General features: G+C 35.6%; 1 protein-coding gene across 17 annotated transcripts in view; it reads right to left on the bottom strand.

The window, feature by feature from the left end:
* Window positions 1-18,511, bottom strand: part of CDK14 (cyclin dependent kinase 14) — a 640,904-nt gene that overhangs the window by 287,717 nt on the left and 334,676 nt on the right. For all 17 annotated transcript variants that reach the window (XM_016957727.3, XM_054655946.1, XM_016957722.4 and 14 more), the window contains one exon: window positions 812-935. In XM_016957727.3, the coding sequence (XP_016813216.1) occupies window positions 812-935 (124 nt within the window). The remainder of the gene's footprint in view (window positions 1-811; window positions 936-18,511) is intronic.

Raw genomic sequence — 18,511 nt, 5'->3', positions numbered from 1 at the left:
TGTGACAGAGAGCCTGGGCAATGCAGAAACGTCAGACTTGATCAAGAGAAGGGGAGCTAGCAAGGAGCATGCAATGGTTTTGCTTCCCTTTGGATGCTCAAACATGGTGTTTGGAGGAAAGCTTCTATGCTGGAAGAAGAAAATCTCAAGACTTCTAAGGAAGGAATGACTTATAATGCTCACTCCAGAACCTCAACTTTTAAATAGTAATAAGTGTCTATTTTTGCACTGATACTGAAAATACTTGAAACAACAGTCAATTCTGGGAAGGTTAACACTACATCTAGATTTCTAGTTATCAAAGCCTCAGGGCAATGTACATTATTGTGTATATCCTGCAACCCTCTGAAAAGGTCCAGACATTTAAATTTAGGTTTCTCCAAATTTGGCAAAATATTAGTAATTGTTGAAGCTGGTTGATGAGTAATTGAAGTTCATTATATTATTTTTTTACTTTTGAGTATATTTGACATTTTCATAATAAAAGTTTCAAAAAATAGATTTTCACTCAAGGAGCATATATTTTATGTTCAAAATTTTACTGACTTTTCCTTTGGAAATATATATTAACAAGATCTGATTTATGTTTATTATTAAAGACTCTAACAAGCAGTCTGAATTTTATAAAACTCCACAAAGCATTATATTTTATGCTATCATTTAAAAAAAGAAAAAATCCTTCATTTCAGAAAAAAAAAATTACCATGATCTATGATGATAGAAGAAGTGCACCTAAACAAATGCAGTGCCACCATCTGCCTGGCATTCTCACAGTATAACAAAATAGACTGGTAATTAACTGCTTTCCTACCGAAATCTGCCAGCTTTAACTCCCCCGTGTCACTGATTAGAAGGTTCTGTGGTTTCAGGTCTCTGTGCAAAATATAACGCTGGTGGATGTAAGACAGCCCTCGCAGCAACTGAAATAAAAACAACTGAAAAATAAGGAGACAAAGGTTAAAATCAGAACACAGATAAATGCCAGTTTCTACATACAGTCTGCTAAGTACTTGTATTAATATTTAGTGAAAATGGGTAACCATCACCAAATTTTCTACCAAATTATTTCAACAGAATGTGAGATTTTAGTATGTAAATTCCTAATTCATTTAGAAGTAAATCTAGGAATTTCTAACAACCTATTATATCAACCCGAGAGTGATACTCCCTCAGCCAGAGAGATCTGTACTCCAATTAGCATTCTTTAAGCAAAATGTAAATAATCAATTTTTTTATAATTGATTTAGTCTTCAGGACTAAAATGATGTTTGAAAGGAGAGGAAATCTATTCATAATATTATAGAGATTAAAAAAAGAACTGTTTACCAAGGGTTTATATCAATATGTACATATTTAATTCCATAGAAACAACATGAACATGGTACCCATAAATTCATCCATTAACATGCTTTAAGGAATGGAAAGATAAGATGATCTGAAATAATTAAAACAAAAACAGTCATATTGTCTAATTAATACTACATTACAATTATACTGCTTTTGCACATATGGTCATATAGATTAGGCTGCTGCTTAAAGACAGACATGTACCACCTTCACTAATTTCAGAGCAAACCCACCCTAAAGGGAAAAGAAACACAACAGGAAAGTCAAGAACTCGGGAGTAATACTTTTGGAAGAAATAATTTCAGAAGTGATTAATAGCCTTTTCTGTGAAGTTTAATATTGGATCATACCAAATGTTTCTATTTTGATAACCAAAAAGTGTGGTTCACTAAGCTTCCCAATATTCTTCTTATGAAAAAGAGAATATTTTTAAACAATTTACTTGCCAAAATAATCCTAATTGATATTTTTTTAATCAATCTCCTAAAACAAAAACAAATGTTCTTACTTTTAAGTGCCACCAATATTCTAGTCTATATAACCAGTTAGTAACCAAAGGCAGTTTCAGGGCAATTTTAAATGAGTTGTAAAAGACGAATGATAGAAAGATTCTGAAATACTTGAATCGAAAAGATTGGCAACTTCCTGAGGGCCCTGGACGGTGGCATTTCTGGAATGTTCTGACTAAGCAGGGGCTTTGAAAGCCAAGTGAATTTCATTACAGGGGATACCTTGAAATAACAGTAAAGTTAATTAATCTCAAAATCTTTGTATGTGAGAATATATATGGGGCAGTAAAGGCTTGAGATGATTATTTCAAGAGTCTAGGCAGCAGAAAGTAGAAGTCTGATCTGTGTTGGTCAAGATTAAAAGACTAACTCAAGAATCTCGGGATGCAAACATCTCTCTGGATTTGTCCTCTCAACCCTTCTTGTACAACAAACAGAAAGACTTGAGTTCACACCATCACTAGCAGCTGCCAGCCTCATTCTTCACTTCCAATACTCCCTGCATCCTGAAGCCTAAAGCTTACAACTTCTACGAAAATTCATACTCCTTTAGTTTAGAAGGAAAGGGGGAAAAATAAAGCTACTTTGTGTTATCAAAGCCTTTTTAAAAAACGAAATAAAAACATGAAGGTAAACCACATAACAAACTTAATTTTAAAAATAAGTTGATTTTGAAAGGAAACAGTTTGCCATTCTGCAAAATGCTACCTGATCTTTGGGATCTAGCAGAGTCTTATTAGAATGTAAGTGTTTAACCATGGCAATGCATTTTAATTTAATGAATACATAACACTATGTGCCAACTGCTATTCCATGTAGTTTATAGAATATTACCTCATTTGACGTTCAAACAATTTTAATGAAGTAGGTACTACTATTAACCTCCATATTACTAATGAGGAAACTGAGTGCGGCTTCTCAAGATCCCACAGCAATTAAGTGGCAGAGCCAGGCCTCAAACCCAGAGAGTCTGATTCCAAATTCTATGCTCTTAACCATCTCACCATCTCACTCATCGTCTTGGCCAGAAATCAACATCAGTAGGCAAAGTATTTCTAGAGAACTGCTTCCTCCAATGAACAGAATAAATATCTGGGCATCTAATAACATGGCCTCCAAGGCCACTGAACTGAGAACTGATTCCAACTGAGGGGCTCAGGCATTATTTTTTGGGGGGTGCGGGCTCAGGCATTGTTACTCTACATTCCCCGGCTCCAAGAAACCTTGCCTACCTCAACACTCAGCATGCTGTTCTCCAACCCTGTACTTTTTGGAGCACAGTGGCGCAATCTCACCTCACTGCAACCTCTGCATCCCGGGTTCATGCCATTCTCCTGGCTCAGCCTCCCAAGTAGCAGGGACTACAGGCACCCGCCACCACGCCCAGCTAATTTTTTGTATTATTTTTAGTAGAGACGGGGTTTCACCATGTTAGCCAGGATGGTCTTGATCTCCTGACCTCATGATCTGCCCGCCTCAGCCTCCCAAAGTGCTGGGATTACAGGTGTGAGCTATTATCCTTGCCTCTCCTCAGCCAGAAAAGCCCTCTCTTCCCTTTGCCTACTATTTTCCATGCATTCCTAGGTCTCTCCTCAGGAACTGCTCCTCCCTAGAGCCTTCCCTGACCACCTCTGCAAGCCCTTGTACCCCTTCAGGTCTGTGTAAGGTGCTCCTTCTCCGTGCTCCCAGGGCAGCTTCTGCATATGTCTATCACAGTATGATACTTATCTAAGCTGTCTGCTTTAACTATCTTTATATACTCGGGTAATAGGTGGCACTCCTACACCAGTAATGTGAGTACTGACCTGAATTTAGAGACATCTGGATGGCAGCAGATAAAAGTAAATAACAGGCGCCTTGGAATGGAATTCTCGAGAAGCTAAGGGCAGACATAGGTAAATCAAGTAGTTCCAAAGAACTATTACTGAATACCTTTACTAATTAGTGAAAATATATAATCCTCATGCTAACGTAGAAGCTATTCAAATAGGATGCCATATTAAAGGAGATTTAAAAAGCAGTACTAGAGAAAAAAATGCCACTATACACTAAAATTCTAAGTGTATACATGACAAATTAAGCCCCAAACATGACAAATACAGCCCCAAACAAATGTCAGAACAAATCTCCACAGCATAAATTCACTTAGGGTTTATTAAGTGCCAACCATATGTGCTAGGTGCTGTTATGCAAGAGGGATGCCAAGAGGAATAAGACATAAGATGTCGTCCCTAGACTTGAGGAACTCACAGCTAACTCAGTGTGACAGACACACAAACAAATCATTGTGACTTAGAGGTCTGTATTTTAACAGCAACACAAACTGAGCATACTGAAAGCACAGAAAAGGGTGGATCTAACAACAATTTAAAAAAGTAGAAGAATTGATTCGGCTGTTACAAGAAGAGAAGGGAACGAATCACAAGAAACTTGTCACTCTGAAAACAGAATTCATTACATGTAAAATTTCAAAAGGAAACTGAGTTGAGCATTCAGTAGACACAGAAGTTAAAATGTTATGACAAACCCCTTAACATCCTGAAGGAAAACACTAAGAAGACCAAGCAAGCAGGTATAACATAAATTCCGAGAAAGACAATATATGAAGCTGTAAACCTACCAACTCAGCCTCATTAAATTAACTGTGGCAAGGGGACGATCAACTTTCTGAAAACCATTAGAAAACTTTTATGCTGGAGCTCAAATAAACTGATACCCTCAAAATGGCACTTTGACATGCTGAACTGAAGAAGTGTGAAGGTCTCTTTGACCTTCTGCCCCACTCCCCGTCTCTGCCCCGTCTCTCAACCCTCTGTCTCTCCCAAAGCACAGGATGAAGTTGTTCTCTGAAGTCCCCTTATCTGCCTAAAATCTGGACCTGCCAAAGAAGAAAACAATTACCTCTGGCCCCTTTCCTGAGTTTCCATTAACTGAACTCTTATCCTAGGAAGAAAGACTGAAGTCTGTCAACACACCTGGACAGACTTTTGTCACAAATCACTGTCTGCTCTGCAGGCCCAACAGACGTATATTCTCGTATATTCTTCAATCCCATTGAATTTCCTTAAAAATCATTTACCACACCCCTAAAAGCATTCATACATCCCCATTTCCCTTTCTCCTAATAAGAATATATAAACATCTATTCACATTGGGTTACTGGGTAACTATTCTTCTATGATGACCTTGTGCTATGCACATTAAAATAAGTTTGTGCCTTTTCTCAAATCAATGTGCATTTTGTGAGTTAATTTTTCTATGAACCTTTAGAGGGTGAAGGGGTAGTTTTCCCTTGATCCCTACATTTACAAAAAACATTTTAACATCCTTAACAAAATATACACTGGCAGATAGGGGTGGGAAGGCTCTAAGGAAGCAGCCACCCTACTGAATTCAATGGAATGCCCCATGGACTACTCTTGGAATGTCTTTAAAACTCAAGCTTTAGCGAGTTCTTCTTCTAGACAAATAGGCAAGTCCCTAACTTTCTAATTTAAATTTTTTAGAAAATCACTTCACTTGGTTGTTGTATAAAACACACAGCAAGCTACACTTGATCTTCTATGAAAAACCAGAAGACCCTTGAGAACAAGAAGGGCCACCAGGGAGGGGGCCACACACATTCTTTTTCTAAAGCATAAGAATCAGCTTTGCTAATAAAACCTGGTAAACACCATTGGAATCTCAGGCACTAAAAAGAAAAGAAGGGAGACTAATACTTACTGAAAGTTTATTCTAATTTAAAGAATAATTTTATATAAATAGCTTAATCAGGCCCGGGGCAGTGGCTCACAACTGTAATCCCAACACTTTGGGAGGCAGAGGTAGATGGATCACTTGACTTCAAGAGTTCAAGACCAGCCTAGACAACATGGCAAAACTATGTCTCTACCAAAAAAAATACAAAAACTTAGCCAGGCATGGTGGCGTGCGCCTGCAGTTCTACCTACTTGGGAGGCTGAGGTGGGAAGATTGCTTGAGCCCGAGAGGTGGAGATTGCAGTGAACTGAGATCACACCACTGCATTCCAGCCTGAGCGACCGAGTGAGACTCTGCCTCAAAAACAAACAAATGAATAAACAAAACAAAACAAAAAACCCCCAACAAATTACTTAATCCTTTCCATCTACCATCCTGTATTTTTCCTTTTGTTTAAACAAATGAGAAAACTAAAGCTCTAAAGACGTAAGAAACATAGTCATGCAACCATCACACAGCTCTTGTGAATTTTCCACCACACCTCATTATCTTAAATGAGGTTGATGCTGAATAAATGCATGGATGAGTAGTTATACACCCAATACAATCAAAGTGCTTTTATTAAGTGAATCAAAGTTTGTAAAAGCCTCAATTAGCATACAGTATAATAAGCACATGATTCTTGAATTTGTCTTTGCCATTCAAAATCTTAGAAATAGATAACATGAGAGAAGACAACTTCACGTGCTGAACTAGATAAATTAATATATTTGAAACTCTTTATCTTTCTACTATAGTAGCCATAAGATCTTCCTAAGAATATTTTGCCATCTCAGGATATTCTATTCCATCTTTATAAAAAGAGATTCATCCCAAATCCATCAGTAGGATCACTGAAGATTTATATTCCAGTTTGAATATGTTCATTTTCTGTAATAAAAATCCAATGAGAAATTGTCTTAAATAGTAATGAAACGATGAACAGGGACACTTTTGCCAGCAGCAGAGCTATCTTTAGCCAGTTGTCTTGGCATCCCCAGCAGGAAGCAGCATATTCTCAGTGCCATGGCATATACTTCTTGGGAGTATCCCTTAACACTTCCTCTATTCCCTTCTGAAACTCTTCACAATTTAAGTGGGTAAAATTAATTAATTAATTAATTAATGGTATTTTATCACAACTTTTAAAGTAAGTTGATATAAAGCACACACTATTGGATTCAATGTTATGTTTATTGCTCAGAACTACTGACACTTGCAGTAAGAAAGAAGCATTATAACCAGTCCCTCTCACCGAAGTCTAAATAGGTGAGGTCAGATGCTCTTTTTCTCAGTGTCTAGAGGTGTCATGCTCCGTGAATGGTCAGAAATACACAGATTATTTAATATATGCGGTTCAGTTTAATCTGAGATGAAGCGTGGTGAATATCTTGTAGATTTTTCAGGACGTGTGTCAACTTCTTTTAAGGAATGTGCAGGGTCTCTCAGGGCTTACAGAAGATTAAGAAATCTACTAAAAGGAGTCATTAGCAATGGGTCCTACCATTTAGAACACAGCAGTAATGTCTTAGAAAGATAATTATGCTACTCTTTTGTCATGGTTGATACTCTATAACTCAGGTTTCTCATCTTAAACATGGTTGGTTGAGTGGTTGGTTAAGTCTTAGATATCTTTGTTAACCATTTCACTTTGTTAAATTACATCATTCCGTTATTTTATGAATAACAGAAATGGAAGAGATTTTATAAATTAAACAACTGGAGTTGAATCACTACCATTTATTGAGTGCTTACTACGATAGACATTTTGCTAAGTGTATTATACACATTCGATAATTTAACCCTCACAACACCTCTGCCAGGTAGATGTTACTATCCCTATTTCACAGAAAAAGAAAGAAAGCTTCAGATAAGTGAATTGCCTCAGCAAAGTAACATAGCAAGAAAAAAACAAATACCACATCTTCTCACTTATACTTGGGAGATAAATGATGAGAACACATGGGCACAGAGAGGGGAAAAACACACACTGCGGCCTACCAGAGGGTGGAGGGTGGGGGAAGGGAGAGGATCAGGAAAAATAACCAATGGATACAAGGCTTAATACCTGAGTGATGAAATAATCGGTACAACCAACCCCCATGACATGCCTTTACCTATGCAACAAACCTGCACATCCTGCACATGTACCCCTGAACTTAAAAGTTTTTTAAAAAAAGAGGAATTAAGTGAATTGGCCAAAGGAACACATAGTAAGTAAGAGAGAGTGCTGATATTTGAACCCATTTTTTGTCTTACTCTGACACTACAATTAAGAGGGCTGCTATCCAAAAAGGCAAGCATACTATTTAATTAAAATAGCTATATACTATGTGAACCTAAAGCTACAAAATATGACACTGGTAGATAAATGAAAGTTATACATGAATAATAAATACTTCAAATAGTATGTTCCATATTTAACACCGTATCATTTAAAAACCCATAGACTGCACAACCTTAAACTACCCATATATCCAACTTCCTAGAAGTTAAAAATAATTAGTTAAAATCCCAATTATATGCAGTCAATGTCAAAATATTTTGTAATATGCATCAGATAATGGTTTAACTGCAATACTAGGTCTTCAATTTTTAAAAGCCACAAAATGATTCATCATGATTCATTCCATTTAGTTGAGTTTCAAAACAGCTAATGCAAATATTAAATCCTAATTTGTAATGCAATGTACACCCAAATCGTTTTATTTTACAAAGCATCATTGCAATTCAAAGTACTGAATTTTTAAATAATACTTAGAGGGTTATACAGAGATATAAAAAAAGACAGAAATAAAACCCTAGCTATTCAACATTACAGTATAATAATTTATGTGTCACTTTGGACATACTTGACAGTGTTAAGTGTGCTACTGGGATGGTGTAAGACACAAGCATTCATGCTAAGGCATCAGTCCTTTCACGTGTATTTTTTTGCAATATATATTTTACAGATCCAGTTCTTGGAAAATCTGAGTAGCCGGAGGAGTTTGTCTTGCCACTGTTTTGCCCTGTTTGAGTTCTTCCATTCTTCTTTCTGCTTTTTTAGTTACAATCCCTAAGACTCTGACATAAGTAACATGCTTTGTCATTTCTAGATAATGTAACAATTTAATTTACATTCTTTAAGATCTTTGAACATTAATATGCTTTTCCTAAAGATGAGAACTTTCTGGAGAGAAATAACTCAAAAAATGAGAATTTCAGTTCGTGGGCAAGCTGCTGGGGAAATAACTGCTTAGCTTACCAAGTAAGTTGGCCTTCCATTCTACTCTCTTTCTACTTCAAGGCAATGGTGGATACCAAGCAAGGTGGTGTTTCCGGTATGGAGGTGCCCACAATGAGCACGCAGTTTAAAGCCATGGGATCTAGAGCTAGGAGACTTATAATAAGTCAAGTGAGGCTAGTGTGACTGATCTTTGTTTTGTCAAGTTCTGTAAAAGAAGATCTAGTACAGTAAGTAGGTTTCCAAGTTATTGGGCTTTGTATATACCGTGAAGCATGTTGCGGGGGTGGGGGGTGGGGCTGGGTCTTCCTAATAAAGGTGGGCATCAGCCTAAAATTAGTATTAGAAATATTCCCTAGGTGAGCAGAAACTGTTAAAGACAAGCTGTTGGATTTAATAGCTATCTAACATAATTTTCCAAGAGAAAAACTGAAAGAACTGTTCTAAGAAATTCAAATAACATAATCTTACTCTGTCATTGTCAAGTTTCTGTCTGTCAGAATTATAGGGCTGACCTGACTGATAAGTGCTTTTCTGAACTATACAGAAATAGCACAAAATCCAAATTGGGAAATGGAGAGTCAGTAGGTCTTCCTACTCAATTTCATTTGGGAACTTATGCTACTCTCTCCCAACTACAGGGCCATTCTTTTTTATACAAAATGAAAACGAATCAATATTCAGAGTTTAAATGGTTTTTCTGACTAAAGTAACATTTTAGATACTCAATCAAAATGAATTATCTTAATATCAACTGAGAAGGCTAGTATAACTAAAAAGAGAGAGATGTGGATAGAAAAATTGACAAAGATGATAGATCTTGAGTTTAAAAGCCTTGGAGTAAATCACAAAAACAAGTTATACCAAAGAAAAACTAATTTCAAATAGGATGTAACATTTAACAACTTGTGAATTTAGATACGTATGATCAACAAACCTCTTTCTCCATCCTCTCAGGGGGGTCTGAAGTAACAGAAATTTATACGGGAACGAGAAAATACCTATGAGCTGTACTGGCTGGACACAGGAATGCTGTGCCTATCCAAGACAATATGTGTATACTCTACTACTTGAACTTATTTCCCTCTGGGGTCTCATGTCTGTCTTGGAAAACATGGAAACAAAGGGGTCGTGTGCAGATCCATCTTAAACTGGAGAGAGGCAAGGTGACGAGTGTAAAGCCCAGGAGGGTGTTTCCCCTATTCTTAATGGGAACTCCCAAGTTGGGTAACTTACAATTAAAGCATCATGTAACACTTCCAATCATTGTCTGCATTTCATCATTCTTTGGGGTGACTCCTTTTCAATCTGGGTTTTAACGGATCTCTAGGAAAGAGTGTACTGTTTAATTAGCTGGCCTTAATTCCTTTGCTGGATCCAAATTGTTACGAACAAATCAGCGGATGATCCCGAGGATGCAAAAGACATGTTCTAAACAACTAAATGCAGGCCCCATATCTTAACCAGAAAATTCACTACTCAGATCCCCTCTGAATGTCTAACACAATAAGAGCTGACACGTGGAACTTCATTTTCTTTTATCATTAGTCCTCCACTTTCTAGATGTGGAAGATTATTTTATTATAATAAAAATAGGATGAAAACATTCAAAAAAAGCCTGGACAGACACTGAGACTTGGTGTCAAATTTTTAAAATATTCTTTAATGGCTTCATGAAATAATCATATTTCTTAATTAAAATACAGAATGAGGAAAGGCTCTATAATATTCACAGTCATGTGTAGTAGGAAATTATTAGGAGCTAAATGAGAAGCTCTAATGAAGAATATGGAGAAAGTCAGGTGTCACTTGGTTTTCTATCTGAACATTAGAAAGTCTCATTTAGAAATCAATTCTCAGTGCCATCTGTATAATACAATCTTAATTTGGCATAGCATAATTCTGTCTGTTATACACCTGCTTGTTCTCTGGTCTATTAAAGAAAAATAGCAAGTTTTCAACCATAATAAATCTCCTATCCTTTTAATTAATATATCTATTGAAATGAAAAATAAGAATCAGCTTTATGCCAATAGGATTTCGGATACTTCAGAGAATAAGGCAGGAAGTTCAAAATTACTTTGGTCATTTTCAATTGTTCACAAAAAAAGGGCAAATGTGTTTTTGCAGGGAACCTTCTAGAAAAGTCATTATGATAACAGAAATGGAAGTACATTACATAAAAACACAGGAAGATTCAATCTCATCATGGTAATAAGATTCAAACATCTACATTTCTGGACATCAGCTGGAGACAGCATCAATTAATCTTTTTTTCATGAATCTTAATTTTCAGTCTCTCATGCTTATCAATTTTTAAAGAACACATGAAAAACTGAATAAAGGATGAAATTTAGACCATTATAGTCATTTGTGAAAATGCAATGGTCAATCTGTAGACCACTGAGAATTATAAAATCAAGAATTAATACAAGTTCTATATTCAACTATGATAGCTCAAACCCAATATAATTCACAGTGAATGGTCTTTAAAGGGAGTGGGGAATTCAACTACCTTTCCAAAAATATTCTAACCAGTTTCCCACATACCGATTATCACCATCTACAAACTGGTTGCAATGCCTTTAATCATCATAAATATTTATAACAGGGCCAATGTCCTCAGGCTTTTGATTCAGGTTTTAAATCATCCTCTAATTAATTGCTAAAATTACTTTGTCAAAAATTGGTATTATGCTTAGAAATAAACCATTTGTTATTAGTGAATATTTATTTCAGAATGCCATATTGATAATAGACACATTTTGTAGGCAATTAAAGTAGCAAAGTGAGTAGAAATTTAGTTAACACTGGCTTTTTAAAATGAGTCTATTCCAGTGCTTACAAGAAATACGCATCAAGAAAAATACAACTTTCACAGATGTTTTGCTGAGAATTAGTACAAAATTATATTGTTTTACTATGAAATCAGGAGCTATGTGTAGTTCCATTTGTTCTTTTTTTCTCCCCTTCATTCTTCCAGGATACATTACCATTGTAATGCCTGAAATTCTACCCAAGTCTCACTAAGGAACAATCTCCACAATTCTTAAGTGCAGGATATCCACATTTTTACAATACACAATTACATACAAAATATCAACAAAGAAAAATATGTACAGTTTTAGAATCCTAGATAAATGTTTAAAATGTTTATATATACTGTCATGCTGCAGAATGATGAAACTAAAAGTCAAAATTGCTAAATTTAGAAGCAAAATGATTTGATCACTGCTTTTTCCTATTGTTCACCATAATAAAAATTAAGTATTCATCACATTCTGAACATTTAATAATCTGTGAAGTGTTTAGCAAACATAGAGCTTCTGTGTTACTAAAAGGACATGCTCTTTTTAAAGACAATAGCTTATCTCACCTGGTTTTCCTATCTCCATAAATTTATAAAGAACTATTACAATGTCTTATTTTAGCTCAGTTGAGGTTTTTTGTCTATATTTTCCCAACAATCTAAGATGATGGGAAGATCAACTTTAAAAACAATTAATATCTAGCACAGCATTATGAACAGCTGTTAACTTAGTAAATATTATTTTTATGTTCTTCATTTTTATATTCATAGATTTAAGTGACAATAAACATCACCACATGAAAAAATGTTTGTATATCAAACAGAAATACCCATGAGATATCTGTCACTATGTCATAGTCAGAATTTTTTGAGAATAATTTCACCTGCAGTTCATATCCTAAAGCAACTCTGGAGGAGACCCTTGTCTCTAAGCAAACAGTGAGGAAAACCCAATGCATAATTAGATGAGTGGCCTCCCATAGAAACCAACATGGTAATAAGGGTTGTCTGCTTCCATGCACTGCAATTCAGATGCCAAAACACAAGGCTTTAACAAGCTACATCTATTTTTTAACTTTCCATACCCTTGGAGAAAGTATCACTATTATCTTCAATATGAAAATGATGATGAACCTATGTGACTTAGTGTTTCGAAAGTCACAAATAATCAAGCTAATTACAGTAATTTAATGTATTAATCATGTAGCTCAGGGAAAAGAACATTGCACAAAGAGTGAAAAAGCCCTCTAACACACTCCATCATCTCAGTGAACCTGATGCTTACTTTCTATGAAATGCTGGGGGCTGGAATGAACCATTGATCCAGGACGCTGGTCCTGGAATGAGCTTGGCTACAGCATTATCACTTAAAGAGGTATTTTTTGTTTTGTTTTAAATTACATCAACATTCAATGTTTAAATTATTATGACCATGTAAATATTATTTACAGCTGAGCTATAAAGTTTACTATGAAAACCTTTCTTTCCCCTGCACGAAAATTTGTTTTTCCTGGTGTTAGTAATAATCTAGTTCTTTTGTTTGTCAGTTTGTTTTCCTTTGTTTGGTTTTCTTTGTGGCCACTACTAATTCAACACCAAATTCTTTTCCCATCTTTTAAGTCCACTTAAACACATTTGGTATTCTAACTAACAATTTTATCTCCTTTATGAAATCTCTCCTGGAGACTTCTAGCCTGCTGGCTTAGCAAGTTACTTTCCCAGCCTGATGAGTAATTGTCCTCCTGGGATTCTCTTCTTCTTTATCCTGGGAATTTCCTTCACCTCTCTCCTGTAGTGGATTTTGTTACCTGGTTTCTTTGTCTTCTCTTCCTTGGTATATTCCTTGAGTATTAGTGGAGTATATCCTCAAGTATCTTCCTGAGAAAGAATGTAACACAGGCAAAATTTTCAACTCCTTGTGCATCTGAAAATGGTAATTTTACCTTCATACTTCACTGACAGTTTGCACAGAATTCTAGGCTGAAAATACCTCTGTGTCCAAATTTTCAAGCTATTGTCTCACTGCCATCCCCCTTTCAGTGTTACTGTTGAAAATCTGATGCCATTGTAATTCTTGATCCCGTGGAGTAAACCTGTTTCCTTTTTTATCGATTTTTCTTTGAACCCAGTGTTCTGAAATTTTGCAATAATGAACATTATTTTCAGTTTATTTTTTAAATGATCTAGGCATTAATCTAAAAACTCAATCCTATACATTTGAAAGAATTATGGTTTCATAGTTATTACTTTAATGATTCCCTCCTTTTTTCCTCAGTTATTCAGATGTGGGATCCCCTAGATTAGACCTCTGATTTTTTGATACTTTCTTTCCCATTTTTCATCTTTGTATTTTTTGGTTTATTTTCTGGCAAATTTCTTCAATTTTGTCTCCCATGATTTTATTGTTGTTTTTAATTTGTTATATTTTTAATTTCCAAGAGCTCCTTTGTGTTGTCTAAATTCTGCTTCTCAAAAATAATACCACATTCTTGTTTTATGGATGAATTATCTTCTTTTCTCTCTCTGAGACTATTAATGATAATTTTTTAAAGTTTCCTTCTCTACGTTTCCCTATCCAATCAGTGCAAGCAACTTGGCTTCCTCCAAGTTACTCATTTGTCAACTGGGGTCTTCACTGGAGAGTTTCTTGGATTCCTTAGGTCTGTCGTCTTGGAATGATCAGATCCTTCACAGAATACTCTTAAAATCTTTTCCTTGAGGCACGACTTTTGCTGTCTAAAGCTCTCCATGCCAAGTCCTGTCTCTCAAGCTCTCCCCTGCCTCTCCCTGACCTACACAACCCCCACCTTATTCTGGGTCACCACCCACTCCCCTGCTGGCAGATTGAGGAGCAATGGAAGCCAGCAGGCTGCAGGGCTGTGGAAAAACAAGAGGCTAGGATTGCTGGCAAGTACACATGTCCTCAGGGCTGAGGAGTAAAGCAATGCAGGGACATAGGGAGAGTCAGGAGATGCTGTAGATCATGGGAGAAATCTTGGCCTCTCCTCCTTGTGTCTGAGCAAATGCCCACATTTCCTACGTAAAGATACTTTTTAAAGTATATTTTTATTGATACATAATATTTGTACATATTTTGGGGAGCCCAGGGTATTTTTATACAATCATACAATGTATAATGATGAGTATTTAGGATATCCCTGACCTCAAATATTTATAATTTCTTTGTCTTGGGAACATTCCAAATCTTTTCTTTTAGTTATTTTGAAATATGCAATGTATTGTTGTTAACTATTGTTAGACTACTGTGCTGTCAACACTAGAACATATTCCTTCTATCGAACAGTATGTCTGTACTCGTTAATCAACCTCTCTTCATCCCCCACTCCAAAATCCTTCCCAGCCTCTGGTAACTATCATTCTACTTTCTACCTTCATGAGATCAACTTTTTTAGCTCCCATATATGAATATAAATACACCCTATTTGTCTTTCTGTGAGGGGCTTATTTCACTCAACATAATAACCTTCAGTTCCATCCATACTACTGCAGATGACAAGATTTCATTCATTTTTATGGCTGAATAATCTTCCATTGTATGTATGTACTGCATTTTCTTTATCTATCAATTTGTTGATGGACACTTAGATTGATTCCATATCTTTGCTATTGTGAATGGTGCTACAGTGAACATGGTGGTGCAGAAATTTCCTTTCTTTTGGATAAACACCCATTAGTAGGACTGTTGGATCATATGATAGTTCAATTTATAGTTTTTTAAGAAACCTCCATAGGTTCTCCATAATAACTGCACTAATTTATATTCCCATAGTGTATGACTTCCCTTTTCTCCACATCTTCACTAACATTTGTTATGTTTTGTCTTTTTGATCACAGCCATCCTAACTGGGGTAAGATGGAATTTCACTGTGGTTTTGATTTTTACTTCTCTGATAATTAATCATGTTGAGCATGTCTTACTACCTATGCACCATTTGTATGTCTTCTTCCAAGACAGGTTTTTTCAGGTCCTTTGTCTACTTTTTAACGAGTTTGTTTCTTTTGCTGTTGAGTTGTTTGAATTCCTTTTATAATCTAAATATTAGTCCCTCGTCAGATGAAGAGTTTGCAAATATTTTCTTCCATTCAACAGCTTGTATCTTTGCTCCTGTTTCCTTTGCTTTGCAGAAGCCTATTAGTTTAATATAGTCCCATTTATCTATTATTTTTATTTTTGTTGCCTGTTTTAGCCATGGAATCTTTTCCTAGACCGAAGCCCTGAAGTGTTTCTCCCATGTTTTCTTGCATGAGTTCAATAGTTTTGGGCCTTATGTTCAAGCCTTTAATCCATCTGAAGTTGATTTTTGTATACGGTGAAAAATAAGTCTTGTTTCATTCTTCTGCACATGGATTTCCAGTTTTTCCAGCACCAGTTATTGAAGAGAATGTTATTTCCCCAAAGTATGTCCTTGACACCTCTGTCAAATATCAGTTGACTATAGGTATGCAGATTAATTTGGGGGTTCTCTATTCTGAGCATTTTTCTGTTCAGACACATAGGTGTCTCTTCTTAATACCCATAACATGTTGTTTTGGTTACTATAGCTTTGTAGTGTATTTTGAAGTCACGTAGTATGAAGTCTCCAGCTTTGTTCTTTTTGCTCAGTATTGTTTTGGCTATTTGGGTTCTTTTGTGGTTCCATATAAATTTTAGGATTGTTTATCTACTGCATGAAGAATGTTATTGGTATTTTGAGGAATTGTATTGAATCTGTAGATTGCTTTTGGTAGAACGGTATTTTAATAATACTAATTTTTCTAATCCATGATCACAGGATGTCTTTCCATTTGTATCTCTTCAATTTCTTTGATCACTGTTTTGCAGTTTTCTTATACAGATCTTTCACCTTCCTTGGTTAAACTGATTCCTACGTAATTTTTGGTAACTATTATAAATTAAATTGTTTTATTTCTTTTTCAGCCAGCTCATTATTGGGGAAGAAATACTACAAATTTTTATATGTTGATTTTGTATCCTGCAACTTTACGGAATTAGTTTATCAGCTCTGTAACTTTTTTTGGTGGGGTCTTTAGATTTTTCTATACATAAGATTACCTGGTCTGCAAGGAGAGATGATCGGAGGACTTCTTTTCCAATTTGGATTTTTTCCATTTTTTTCTCTTGGCTGATTACTCTGGCTAAAATTCTCAGTATTATACTATGCAGACGTCCTGATTCTGGGAGGTGAGAATATATATATGTGTGTGTGTATATATATATATATACATATAAAGCTTGCCAGGTGACTCTACTGTGGAATAAAGTGAAGACCTCTTAGTTTATTACTGAGGTTTCTTGTATCCACAAATATGCCAAGAACTGAGACTGTCCAGGACATTTCAGAAGATCCTCAACAAATCAAAGATTTCACTAGTTATGAGGAAAGGAATCCCCATAGATGAATACATTTTGCTGCTTTTAAGGTATTTTAAAAAAGAAGAAGAGGTAAATCACATCACATTTTTTTTAGAAACAAAAATGTAGTAAGTCATCTATCGGTGACCATGTTAAACAACTTCCAAGTAGGAAAAGTTCCTGCTGTATATAAATACCCAGGCTCACTGTAAGTGTCACATATAATTTCTGTGACATTATTTCTACACTGACTACACATTTCACTCATCATTAAGTTTCTCACCATGTCCTAGGAGGCACCAAGTCCTGCAGTGTTAAACCTTGTTTATCACCATGGTGCAACCTGGACTCGGAATGAGGAGCAAACAGTAAGTATTTGAAGTATGATGAATGACCATGTGATGAAAGAAAAGCACACAAAGCTTGAATAAGAGCTGGTGAGACAGTTTCTAGAGGTACAGCCCAGTTACTGAGAAACAGTAACCTTGAGACCCATCTCTCCATGACCATTAGGAGATAAGGGAAAATAAAATGTAATGGAAGAAGCAGAACGTATAGTAAAAATGGGACAAAATTCATCAATGTCAGTGGCCTGAGGACAGAGAACACAGCAATGCTTTGTGGAAAGAGGTTTTCTTTTTTTCATCAACAAAATTTTCCACCAACAGTTGCTGATAACTAATGACACATAGATGATTGGTGAGAAACTAAACAGGGATAATAAAAGCCCAGTGATGTCGTGACTGTGGGAAAGATTCAATCAGTTATTTAATCTCAATTGTATCACTGAATGTGAAAGTCAGGAAGTCAAAGTTAGCTCAGAGGATCTGCTCATTTCCACTGTGGCTGGTAGACTTCTGAGCTCCCCGGGGCCAGTGGTCTCACTAGCTGGGTGATCAACACATTCTCAGGGATAGAGTGGGAAACAAGAATGAAGATGTGTTGTACTATTGATTTCAAAGCCAATAAACCCTAAGAAGAGAACATGCGAATGTATAAATGAGAGAATTTGAGATTTTAATGTTAAAAAAATTATGTTCATGTTATAATACTAATATTTAGAGTTGGAATTGAACATAGACAAGATTAATAAAACACGTATTTTCATCCATTAAATTTTCTAACCTAATCTAACTACTAATAAACTATATGTTAATGGTTACACATTTTTAAGAAAAATGAACAGTCAAAAAACTTTAAGGAAAGGCAATCTAATAAAACACAAAAAGAAGACATATGAAAAAATCAACAGACTATAATTTCTATATTGATTCCATTATTTATTTAACAATGTTTTGACAGATTTCCTATAAGTTCCTACATTTTAAAATTATACAGTGTAACTGGCCACTATAAAAGCCCCTATTAACTTGTCACATTTATACATATACATAGAAAGTTTCCCAGGTGATTCGACTATGGAATAAAGTGAAGACCTCTTAGTTTATCACTAATAGGGTTTCTTATAACAAATGGGAAGAAATGGAGATGAATAAGTTTACTTCAAA

Source organism: Pan troglodytes, chromosome 6 (assembly GCF_028858775.2).
Source record: "Pan troglodytes isolate AG18354 chromosome 6, NHGRI_mPanTro3-v2.0_pri, whole genome shotgun sequence".
Classification (NCBI taxonomy): Eukaryota; Metazoa; Chordata; class Mammalia; order Primates; family Hominidae; genus Pan; species Pan troglodytes.
The sequence above is the reverse complement of the archived record's forward strand: the minus strand, read 5'-3'. Positions and strand labels throughout refer to the sequence as shown.